Below are 13,864 nucleotides of genomic sequence, written 5' to 3'. Positions count from 1 at the left end.
CCCTTTGAACCAACGAAAATGTACGGCACATGAAAAAATATTATCTATGCATAAAATACTTTAAAAATAAATTTATTTCGTGTTGTGTCAAATGACCCCCTGGAGTGGGGAAAGAGAGGGGATTACAACTCTCGATTTTTTCCCCTTGTCCCCATGATTTTTGTACGGCGTTGCGGAATAATGGATTAAAAGCAGTATAGCAATAGTATGACACAGATGCCGTACATGGTCAAATGACCAAATTTACCCCCGGTAACTCTCGGAAATTAAATAAAAATTCCGACTTGGTGGACCCACATTTTTGTACGGCACTGAGCGGTTTCTTATTATTTTTAATGGATCTATCGATGGTTAAGAATGCCGTACAAAAATATATGACCAAAATTTACCGAGTCTACCTGTACTTTTCAATTCTCATCTGCACTCAGTTGGACAGCTTACAAGTGACGGCATAGTGATGAATCTTATTATTTTTTGCTCTGCTATCGTTCTAGATATGTCCCATGGTGGTTCATTTGACCCATATTTTTGTCCTATGCGGGCTTGTAGTCTATCAGACAATGGGCAAATTTCAATTTAATTCAAATTTCAGCATATTTAGAATTAATTGTAAAGGAAGCACAAAATGCAGATTTTGTAATTGGAACACAAATGTCGTTAAATCAAGAATGAGAAAAGTGAAACTTATTACTGACTTAAATTAGTGGTACCTATTTTAAATATTAGAACGTTTGTCAACATGTCGAAGAAAAAACAAAACCGCAAATATTTATTTATTATGTCATTGGTTGCTTTGGAATACAGGAACAAGTAAAAAAAGATATCAAAACCAATCAATCATCCGGGTTTTCTTAAAAAAGTAACAACATCCAAGATTTACTATTCATCACGAAGAGATAGCTGGTGCGGAATATTCAAGATACAATAAATAGCTCAAACTCGGCGCCGTGAGCTGTGTAACATGGATAACTTCTTAAAGAAGGGCTGAATCTTGTAAGACATCTGTAACGACGGCGAGCACTGTAAGGAGGCGACTTGTCTCACCAAATTTCGTGGCTATTGCAATACGGCTCCTCCTTTCACCGCTATTGGTTTCACGCGGGTAAGCTCCGCCAATGACGCCTCGGCTTTCCCCACTCGACGACAAATTATTAAGATTACGCATTTCTAAATCAACAAAACTCTGTTTCCACACGATTAAGATGATAAAAAGCAGCTCACGTATGCCCATCAGCCCATGGATAAGCTCGACCTACAATATGCTCATGACAAGATTTTCTTTTTTGTCATCTTCGTTAATATGAAGAATATAAGTAGCTCCAGTCGGCTCCATGTCCACGCTGAAGAATCGGCTAGCGTTAGTTTGTGTCGACGGCGCCACGCTTCAGTCGTATCGCCGAGCGCTTTTCACGGTTAGAGCTCGGCGCGCTTACACGTCCGCTCGTCCTACGTACACGAAACGCGTTCAAAAGTTTTGCCGCGTTCAAGTGAAAACAATTTTCTTTTGACATTTAATCCGGACATGGACATTTCTGAAACCCTTTGTGTTAGAGCTGTGTTTGAGTGAACAAGGATTTTTTTGTTTATTTTTATCGGACTACGGCAGAGGATTTAACTGAGTTTCCCAGGAATCGTTCGAGCTAGGTAAGGAGAAACTTTCTCTTGCGCTTCAAATTTTATAAGCTTCTTACTGTTACAAGTGGCTGCTAGTTTATTTTAGTAGGAATTTATTTGGCTAAAATTAGAGAAACTTTGTTTTCTTAAGCTTTGTAGGCGTAGATACCTATTATAGAGTTTTGATTTTATTAACTTTATTTAAGCTTTTCTTTTTAATATACAAGCAAGCCTCTTGGTTTTATATTTCCTATTCAATAAATTTACCTTATAATTATCACAAAGGTCGTATTATCTTTATATATTGTAATTATGTTAGTGGGTTAAGCGATTTATATGTGTGTATGTTATTTCGTCGACTTGCATATTCTTCACAACTACATATTGTCGTACAGTCACCGTTTTTCCTTACGTATCACTTGAGTAAGAATTTTTTAACATAACTAATCTAGCATAATGTATAGCGTCATGTTACAATGAATGAAATACCGGTAAATTATAATAAAGTTTGTTGACCTTTCATAAAATATTTTCTTTTGAAATCACTTTGCTTGAAAAGTTTGAAGAATTTACAGTCGCTGTATGTCAGGGAATATTTACCTAAGCCATCATAAAAATACACGTAAAAGTTTAATTTGAAAAAGAAAGTTACAATATAGTACAATATAAAAAAGTAAATAACTATTACAATTGATAACTTTTAGTTTCAGTCATTCCTAAATGATAGATACCATTAAAAAACAATTACAATTTATAATAAGATATTGAGAATAAGATGATTTTTACTGGACAAAAAATTACTATATATATACATATATATAGACAGAAGAATAACATATTTATTTGCGGATCACAAAAGTTCGTAAATACGACATGAAGCACTTTAAAAAGTTGGTTTTAGTTGGACGGGAACTTTCCTTCGTCATATTAACATGAAATCTTAATTGTATGTACCTATCAGTAAAAACTAATAAAACATCACGGATAATTCAGTATCAAGGATTCGTTACCTACTTGAAAAAAGGAAGGATAGGACGCAATTAATTAACATTGTTACAAAAAACCTTCCACAATAAACAATATACCTACTTGGACAACACGTTCATATTAGTAAAAATGTTATAAGACTTGCAATACCTAATAAGCGATACATACCTATACCTAACTACTCCAAAGTAGTTATAAAAGTATAATTCTGATCGATAAAATTACATATGATAAATATTTTTTATCCGAACCCAGAAATTTCAATGGAAGCGTACGTTTCATTTCAACGTTGTTTGCACAGAAGATTTATATTTACTTTTTTGAGAAAATACAGGAAATAAATTTAGTACATTTATATAAAGTAGGTCGTTGACGTATTGTACATGCAACTTGTAGGAAATAATAATGAAACGTGAGGATTTGTGCAATCAAATAGGTATATTCTCAACTATCTTCCGGCCGCTTTATAACACTGATACAGAAAAATTAGATCAGTTTTATATGTAATGCAAAATTATAAACTATATTACAAAATTTATTATATTGTATGAAATAGTTCACTATTGATTTTATAATTAGTTATTCAGTTCATTTGATACTTTTGGTAGATATAGAGTAAGCAACATTTAAAATAAACATGAGTTTGTATATCTGCTTAGAATTCTTATTGTAATTTAAAATATACATAATTAGTATTCAAAATCATATTGATTTCTCTCAACCCTTTACAGGGTTTTCAGAATATTAATACTTTATTCCACTAACGTAATATTTAATTCGAAAAAAAAAGCAGTTAGTAATCCTTATTAAATATACAGGGTTACTTGTAAAACACCAGCCACCTCGCAAGACAAGATAGCTAACATCATAAGTAACAAAATTTGTTCTTCGACTTTTGGCATAACGCAATAAATTATTTTGAAATGATTTTTTTAAAGTTTTTATTGTACTCTCCTAACATTTGTAAGTCTATGTTCTATTCATTATCGAAAGGACGACGCGACGCCTCCTTTCCCCTCTCGTTCGCTTCTTGTTTACGTAATTTTTGGGATGCGCGTACAGTTTATAATATTCAAACGGAAAATTAAATGAATATTTTATATTTATTTTTGTATGAAAATAAAATCTAACAAATTATCAAAAGTCGAAGAACAAATGTTGTTACTTATGATGTTAGCTATCTTGTCCTGCGAGGTTGCTGGTGTTTTACAAGTAACCCTGTATACGGCCGTTTTCATAATTAAAAGTAAGATGAGAAATACTGTCCAACATAAAAAAGCTTCATACTCTACGTGCTGTATCTTCGTTATCTTTAAAATAGTAAATGCCATATTATTTCTGCTGCCAATAGAGAAAAGATATACTTTACTAAAAAGTTAAATGTTGCCAAGACAACCAAACCATGACTTGCACCACAAATAAAACCGACAAAAAGTCGTCATTTTATGTTTTATAAAGCCTCGCGCTAGAGCTGGCTTCTAACTCTACAATCCCTTACTTGCTAAACTCTACCTTATTCAAACTCGGGCTTGATCAGCAGTACTTGTATTATAGAAGATCTGTTAGCAGTGCATATTTTTTATTATCTACATTAGTTGCTCAGGGTTCAAAAAAAAAAACAAAAAAAATCGATAGAAAAGATGCAAGAAGCAATGCTACGGCACTACTTAGCTTTTCGGGAGCTTTGATTCAAGCGCTTCGCTTGGCTTGGCTTGGCCCTTTCCAGTTTATTTACTCGCTAACTTTGTTACTTATATGTTTTATTTAAGCAATATATAGATAGTATTAAAATACACACATTTTTTTAATAAATGCTATATTCGATTTCCATAAAATTAAATGTCTTTCCCCTTTCACAACTCGTAGCAGCGGATAGAATAGATATGTAGTTGCTGTCTGGATTACCTTTAACTGAATTCTCTTTGAGCATAATACGGCTGTAAATGTGTTTAGAGTTTCTGAAAAATACGTTAGTCAAACATCCGTTGAGACAATTATCGGATTTTGTGAAGACATACGACATTTGGATAAATGTCTGCTATAGAAAACACATTTTTAATGTAATATTTCAGTTCAAATATCTTCGGATTTCTAATTTTACAGCTGAATTATTATTGTTCATTATAACAATTAAAAGTATTAACTCCTACCTGCAGTTAAATATGTTCATGTAATAATTGCTAAGTAAGTAGGTAGTGTAACGTAAGCGCGTGGGCGATCAAGTTCTCAGTTTATTATACCAATTAACAAGGGAGAATATAAACAAAATTTTTCGCTATTAATTGCTACTTAAAACTAATTTAATTTATATTTATTGCGATAAATTATAATCGATAGAAAAATATATGCACGTGGCGCGTGTAATATTGTTTTGTAGTGACATGCCATAAGCCATTAATATAAGCCTGTTTAGATTTTCAAAGATTATTACTCTAGTATCAAAGGGCATAATATTAATAAAGAGCTTAATTGATATTTTTATCTAATCCCATTTCGTATAACAACTATTAATCTGATTTTATGGAAGTTCATTGGTATTAGATTTTTTACATTACGTTGTTACGGAAATGAAACGTAACAATATTATCATAACAAATCATTGTAACAAATAAATTACGGTTATGATAATATTTAAAAATGATAAGTTTTACTATGAAATGTTTTAATTTATGATTATTATGGATTTAGTATTAATTAAATTGTAGAAATAATTAGAAATCAGGACAAGGGCTTCTCCAATAATAATCGTAAATAAAAAAATGACTAAAATGATTGAACGTTTTAATTAATTTCAATATTACTACTTCAATAGAATGTCATTAAAAGTGTGAATATAATATGCTATACATGCACATTCACTATTCAAAAAGTTGAACACCACATTGAATGTGATTCGCAAAATGTGACTATAAAACAAATGAATATGAAACATCGCACGGTTAAATAAACGGGAAATAATGATTTCGACGAATGTTTACATAATTTAAAATCAAAATTGCCCTTTCTACTTGACAGTCCACAGCGATTCAATAATATAAACTGCAGGCAGGCTGTCGAAAACACGCCTGATTAAAACATTTTTGTGATGCTCATTTTGTTTCTATCTAAATAATATCACGTCAGTTAAAAAAACTTTGTACCTACCGACGACTTAATTAGGATACGTTTTAATAATAAACATCGGTATCTGTAAGGCATAATTCAAATTGCCATAATATTAATTGGTACCATTTTTCTGACAACAATTATGACGATAAAAATATACTCGTAAATTGGAATCTTTTATATGGTATTTGCTGGAAATTTATCTTGAAGGGATTCAATATGTAAGAATACTTTAAATCGCAAAAGCAAATTGATGAAGCGGAAAGTTTATTTTATTACATATTAAATGTATCTATTTTCCTAGAAATACGCTGTTTTATTCATATATCCATTATGGATTACCAACTGCATGTGTAGTAATTCCTAGTCATTCAAGATTGTTTTCGAATATTATGATTTATAGATATGCTTGTGCATATTTTGAAAAAATAAATAAAAATTATTTGGGTATTTTTATAATTCATAACTATACAATGTGTAGTTAATAAATTATAAACTACTATAATAATACGTTTATTATTATCCTATATATTATTAATTATATTCACTTAAACAGCTTTTTTTTATTTTCATTTTTAGCAAATTCACATTCCCAATTCACATTTGCTTCACCAAAATCCACCCATTCATTCGGACGACTGTAGCAAATTTTCGTTCCAAACGCACGAGGGATCCCATACTGGCTATTTTTTGTATTGGATTTATGCAAGTTTTAAAAAGCTAATCCGTTCACCATTAGGGTTCGCCACCCGCAATGGTGAATTCAGAATTATATCTATAGCGTAGGTTGTACATTAACACCGTCGCACTCGACAATCACCGTGGCTCTACAAGCTTACTAGATGGAACATCCCTTAATTAGCCTGTAATAGTATAGTGTAATGATAATAACTTTTTTAACCGACTTCTAAAAAAGGAGGAGGTTCTGAATTTGGGCGGTATATTTTTTTAAGTAGGTATATCAAATATTTAATTATTTATTTATAAATATATTAAGTTTTCAGTCAAAAGCTGTTTATTTAGGAGGGAAAGTTCAATTTCACGTGTATTATAGCAACTCATTTGCACTAGGTATAGATAGTTAAGCTTTGCGCCGAAGGGCATGCGTTAGGAATATTATGTAGGTAATTTGAGTAGGTACCCATGACTGTAAGCAGATATATTATGTGAAATCAACCCTAATTAGTAGCACGTCTTCTCTTCTTTCTTTGAATCGCAAAATGTGTTGGTAAGCGCATAACTCGAGAACGGCTGAACCGATTTCGATAATTCGTTTTTTATTATATTCCTTGAAGTACGAGGATGGTTCTTATGTAGAGAAAACGTAAATTTGTACCACCCGCTAGTAATATATAAATGTAATAACTGGAAATCAAGTTGACCACCAGTTACATGCTATATTTGTGTTAGGCGAAGATGCCCAGAAATTCCTTTTTTATCTATGATATAAAAAATTATATAAACCTACCCGGCTTTAGGTATTAAAGCCGGGTAGGTTTATATAATTTATATATATATAATGACGTAGGTAAATATATTTTATTTCCTACTATCACACATATTATGGATCTGGATATTATTATGATAACATCATCAAAATTTGCACCAAATCGGTCCAGAATTTAAAAAAAAATACTTGGTTTATCCCTATATCGTGTGCATCAATTGGTCTGTGTGGTTTACCAACCCTATAAAAGTTATGCTACCTCTATTCGACTATTTGTAAAAAAATACCATACAGTCGAATCATCAATCATTATTTTTTTTGTGAAAAATCGTCGCCGAATATTGAGAGTCCGCAAACTTTATTTTTGCAAAAAAATACGCGTGTCTATTTTTACAAAAACGACTTACAGTGGTATATGATCCACCCTTTCAAAATTCACTTTATAATGAAAAAGAAGTGTACTTTTTTACAAAAAAAATACTTATGAAATGGACGAAACAAAAAAAAACAACAAACAGTCGAGTTAAAATCTCCCTTTTTGAAGTCAACTAGCAACAAAAAGATGGATTATATTCTTATACCTATAGGTATATTTCGTTTGAACAAAATCAACGTGTTAATAAGTCGCTTAACAAATACCCTTGTTGGCAGAGCCAGTAGCCGATGGCGCGCGGTCGCCCGGCGACTGTCCGCTGAACGTGCGAGCAGGCGGTACGATGAACGACATATCAGCAAGCTCGTACGCAGCTGATACCCGCAGGATGCAGCTTTTCTCGCATCCCCATGTTGGCCATCGAGTAAGTACTTACTATTTTTAGGATTCGAGAATCTTGCAGATACCTATGTAGTACTGGGAACTATTTGTTATGTCAAGGAGGATCTGATCCGATTATTCAAGAGAAATATGCATGATATATTCATATTCTCCTGGGAAGGAGCGGTTAAGTACTTGGAGTGCTTCTTCGTTGGAGTTCACCTATTCGTAGTCAATACTCATATTGTAACAACTAAACTGTCTTTTTAAGCGATGGATTTCCCAAATAGGAAAACTGAGCTTTTAAATTTTATTGTTAAAGAAGTAATAAAGACTGCTTATTTGAATATGCGGATCATTGAAGTAAGTATTGTAATATTATTTTAAAAGTATCTTTTTTCTGTTTTAGTAATTTCTTTTTTTTTTTCAAAAAAGCACAAACACCACCTTCAAAATTAATAAAAAATTAATAAATAATCAAAAATTAATTCGAACCTCGCCTGTCTGGTAGTTGTTTTCTTTTTGCAGTATTTACATTTTGAAGTTATTGCATATTTTTATCCAAGCGGATATAAATGTAACAATTTAAATATAATAAAAAGCCGTTCTGGAGTTAAGTGGTGGAAGATAGAGAAATAAGATATCTTATATTTTAATATAAAATGGATATTCTATTTGCGTTTATTGCACGTGGGCGTTAAATAAGAAGTTCATAATATTCAAAGCGCCTTCACCTCCAAAGCACTATTTTGTAAAATTACGTTTACGCAAAGATCCATTAAGTTATCGATGTACAAATTTAGCATCTTTATGCTACCAGTATCTGGTGAAGTTTTTGGGAACGTCGGTTGTGTCGCATGTAGCTGAAACCGCGGGAAACAGCTAGGTATAAATTAATTGTAATCTGTAACAATGGACTGTTACGTGTGACTGACGTGCGCCATAGCCAGCCTAGCGCTGGCTTTGTGCATAATGCACTAAAAACTTTTTGCCTGATAATATCTGCGTTCCTTTCTTGTATAATAAATTCTATCAATGCTGGATATATGAATTGATACCTATGATTTGGTTTCAAGGTACTGAAAACTTACTAAAAATGTCTAACACCTTTTTTATCCTTATTTTTATCACTTGTTTGAAACACCGCTTGTAATCATTTATTTTGTTTGTTTAGTGTCTTGTTAAATGTTACAAAATATAATTACATCAAGTTGGATTTCAAGGTTAGATATTTTATTTATATTATTTTATGAAAAACATTCTAATCTATATTTGCATCATTGGGTGTATCGCTAGGGTAATTAGTACTTCCATGTTTTTAGATATATAAGAAAAGCAAATATTACTATGACAATAATATTTACTTTAAAATTTAAAATAACTTTTTGATTATACACAAAAATATCAATCAGTCAATAGTTTAAGCAGCTAATTTGTGATCAGACGGTCCTGAGAAACAGTATTGCGTACCTTAGGATTATTTTTGTCCTCGACCTATTTTTTAAACTTGATAGAACTAATTACCTACCTTCCTACTAGTTCCCTGGACGAGATCTCTACTAAATGATAAGGCCTCTTAATACACTAAACTGTTTCAGATTTGTTATTATTTGTCATTTAAAAACTGTTTCTTTAATCATAAATGTCTGAAACCACAACTAGGCTCATCAATGGCAAAAGTTAATCAATTTTTTCATGTCGAACTCGCTATTATCGTCGCATCATACCTTAATAATTAATTATCAAGATAAAAAATCTAATATCAATTGAAGTCGGAGAAGTGTCAAGGTTAGAGTGGAATAAAACTGTTTTAGTAGGAGGTGCAAGTTCTAGATATTTGTCTTTTTAATCGTGTCCCTTTAATCACGGCGAGTGAAGTCTGTTTCACAAAAAATCAACATCAAAACGTAATAATAAGAATATACCGTAAAATCTTTAAACAAAAACCTTTTCTAAAAATATCAATCCATATATTAATTGAAAATGTTTACTCAGAGTTTAGTATATAATTTCATAAAATATGTGAACATAGAAATACAACCTCTCGACGGTATACGGATCATATTATATTAACCTTTTACGTCATGGCTAGAAATATTGTACCTATGTATATCTAATGCAACTATTTGCAACCCGGTAATATTATTTTACATTTTTGCTTCTACGACAATTTTGATAATAAAGCATTGTTTGCATTATTTTCTTTATGCTTCATTATTACATTTTAGTGCAGTACATTTCCTTCAAGTAGATACACGGCCGTCACGTAGGCGTAAAGCGTATTAAAAATTATTTGCAAATATTGTTTACAAAACAAAAACAGTATTAAACTCTCCATAAATAAGTTTAAAATTCGATGCGAAGACTATAAGATCTACCTATTAATAGCAACCCACATAAAATCTATCTATAGAGACTAAATTATTAACAAATAAGTATAAGACTCGCATTTTCCTGAAATTCTAAGTAGTGATGTCAACGTAAGTCGTAAACTCTTCGAGGGTTTCATAATTCTGCAATAAGACACCGATAATTGCCTTTGTACATATTTCAATGGAACTATTAACGATCAACTGATATTTACTGAAGTGGAGGCGCAAACTTAAAGATGCCGGCATTTCGCGTCTTTCAATAATTCTTTATACATATATTTTATTTGCAATTGTTTCTTAAACAACATAAAATACAAAAGATGCTTTTTAAGTTCTTAAAAACAGTAAACTACAGTAAACTACATTTAAATGATATAAAAAATAAATACTACAGTCTACACTTGCCAGAGAAAAGACATAAATTTTAAAACCATAGAATACCTACCAATAGGTACCTTAAATTTCCATTAAGATGAAAATAACATCAGACAACTCGAAACAAGTGGATGAAATTAATGAGGCAAATATCTTAAATTGGAATCTGCACAAATCTACTTATGACTACAGCTTACGTAGGCTCCTACGAGTTAGAATTCTTATTTTCACAGCAAGGATCACATGTTCCGATATGTATTTTCTATTTAATATGTTTTGCACGCTTTATACGAATTAGATCGAGTATCTGAAACGAAGTTTTCCGTACGATATGCACATGATTAAATCCTGAACTAGACCCATCCCGGATTCGCACGGGCTAAGCTATTTACGAGGCTTAAAAGGGGATATAAACTATCTGTGCGCAAAATAAACGTACAAACTTCCAGATACACATTAATAATAATAGCACTGCTAGGTACTACACAACGTCATCGTATTTCACAAAGTTTTCCAATGCGGATAACGAATGTTGGTGATGGAAAGAGCACATGTTTTCGTTTACACTTTATCAAATTAAAGTTTGTTGAGAATTTCCAAAAATCTCTGGTAATTAGAATTGAGATTTGAGATATAACTTAGTTATAATGAAATAAGTTTCTGCCCATGACTATATGCCATGTGATTATACAAAAATATTAATTTCAGAGAATATCGCTACTTTGCAACTTATGATACTGAAATTTATGAGTGTTCATTGCAAAAATGTACCTACTCGTAAAGTTCAAAGTTACAAATTTGACCTCGAATTGGTCACACATATAAAGAAATAGAATGGATGGACGAAAATAATGATGAATTTTATAATTTAATACTCGATTATTTCATATTTTAAAAAGAAAAGATTTATCGAAATATAATTCGTACATAACTAGTAGGTACATACACATTCACAAGAGCCGAAGTGAAGCGGCAGCAGTTTTCTAATTATTATTAGAATATTATTATCGCTAATCTCTAGCTTCTATATTGAAGAAGAGTGATTATCGCATACATGTATTGATATTCAGAGCGCGGTAAATGTATGACAACTTTAATAATAATACAACCGCTATGACGTTTCGTGGTCCGAAGCTATCAGCATGAACTTTTGTTATCAAGTGACTTCGTCACTGAAAATTACATCACCGACCTTGTTTATTTGACTTTGCTTGCAAATAACAACGAAAGTATGTATTAAATATAATTATTAATAAGAGAAGTGATTTTTATCCTAATCAATGAATGAGTGTGTGAATGTTTTTATTAGATAATAATATTGTGATGTATATTTTTTATTCGGTTGTTGATTATTATTTTTACAGTAAGTAAGCAAGTTATAAACTAAGTATATTTACTTATATACAATAAATGGTGGACGACTATAGGTATATAAATCAAAATGAACTTGAAAAAGATAGCCCGTTAAAATAAAAATTTGTTGGAACAGGGATTTCAATCATCATCAATATATTTTTTATGAAGCAAAGACGCTAGTATTCAAATATAATTTGCATAAATCTCCAAAACGAATTCGCTTAATATAAACATATCTTTTCACACATTCGACAGATATCAGAAGCAGTATCAGCAATATCAAATACGTTATTAAAAACACGTTGAATTTATTACAATCATATAAATATGGATTTGTTTGAAAACCTATCTATCACTTTAAAGATTGTTTATTTATCTTTAATAAATGTGAAATTATAAAAATCTTTCAAAATTTCATAAAATGTAGTATGTGCTATGTAGGCAGATATTTGTGCACTAACAGCCGTACAAATAAACGAGTTATAACATTTTATGAAAAGAATAAACTAAGAATAAAGAAAAATCATACAAATAAACACGTAATAAATGAAACCTAGTATAACTTCGTAATAAGTATTCATACTAATGCTATTTCGTCCTTATTCCGGCTACCACCCTAGTATAAGTCTGACATAACCGAGTTATAATCTATCTTTTAGTACATTGTGCTGTGTTTTACAAGTTTTAGAAGCAATTTTCAATCTAAATTTAAGATAATAGCAATGAGAGTAATACGTGAAGTAGAAAAAGTTGAGCAAATAAATAATTTCATTACGTACCTATTGAAATGGAAAATTTTGTATGAAATGTCAAAATATACGAAATTATGAAAAACCCTTTTGATATTTAAAATGATTTATTTATTTACAACATGCGCCAAACCATACATACATAAAACTTATTTCTAAACTTATCACAATAATATAAAGTTTCGTTGAAAATATAAATCTTCTAAGCCTGGAGTTGTATGTTTTGAGTACCAGTTATTTGGCAACTCTCTATCTCAAGGTGGGTTTATCTTCTGTTCTTCAGATATTGGATAGCGTTCTTTTTCATTTGCTTGCATATTTAATGATATATTTAAATTATTTCCAATAAATATTTAAAAAATAAATAGACAAAACATCGTATGATGAAACTTCACAACAAATTCGACGAAGTCAAACGAGCGTCAAAATGACAGCACCAAGGCATAACCGTAGACAATTTCAATGTTTTTCATAATTTTGTGAATGAATTGCTACGTTGCCGCTTCGCGCCTATTGCATAGCGTAAGCATAGTTACATCGACGTTATTCCAAATTTATTTGTAAGAAATTATGACATCCTTATTCTTTATTTATTCTTATCATATCTATTCATTGCATAAGGTTTGCATAAGCAAGTTTTTATTTGTACGGCTGTAAGTGTGTAGGTAGGTATATTATTTTCAAATAACAGTATTATAAGGTTGTTTCGCCAAATATTAGTTTAATAGATTTGTTTCATGAAAAAAAAAAACTATATTTTGGTCTAAAGAAGGAAAATTTAAATAATTCGCGACACATAGTAGAAACATAACAATAATTTGTGATAAATCCATAAAAATAGCAGTAGGTAATTAAAGATTTTGATTCGCGGGTTAAGAGGGACGTGACAGGTCAAACACTGATTACGGTATACTTGAGTTATATCGCCTTGTTATTATCAGAGTTTAGGGAAAAATCTCAACAATAATACCGTCCACGCCTTTAATTTATACGCTTGATTGTAATAGATAAGTATCCTACCATGTCTTATTAAGATATATTTTTGTTTACAACAGTTAAAATAAAGTGTTATATTCTGGAGGCGAGACAGACACAGGCCCAATTA

General features: G+C 31.1%; 1 protein-coding gene across 2 annotated transcripts in view; it reads left to right on the top strand.

Annotated features, from left to right (window-relative positions):
- The first annotated feature begins 1,378 nt into the window (after nt 1-1,378).
- LOC149910992 (uncharacterized) overlaps nt 1,379-13,864 on the top strand; it is a 53,302-nt gene continuing 40,816 nt past the window's right edge. For both annotated transcript variants that reach the window (XM_090106339.1, XM_090106261.1), the window contains exons 1-2: nt 1,379-1,644; nt 7,805-7,950. In XM_090106339.1, the coding sequence (XP_089962465.1) occupies nt 7,870-7,950 (81 nt within the window). In that variant the 5' untranslated portion in view covers nt 1,379-1,644; nt 7,805-7,869. The remainder of the gene's footprint in view (nt 1,645-7,804; nt 7,951-13,864) is intronic.

The sequence above is a fragment of the Colias eurytheme genome, chromosome 1, assembly GCF_061535395.1.
Source record: "Colias eurytheme isolate Ceu_HAF_F1 chromosome 1, ilColEury1 Martin Lab GWU primary, whole genome shotgun sequence".
NCBI classification, from domain to species: Eukaryota; Metazoa; Arthropoda; class Insecta; order Lepidoptera; family Pieridae; genus Colias; species Colias eurytheme.
The sequence above is the reverse complement of the archived record's forward strand: the minus strand, read 5'-3'. Positions and strand labels throughout refer to the sequence as shown.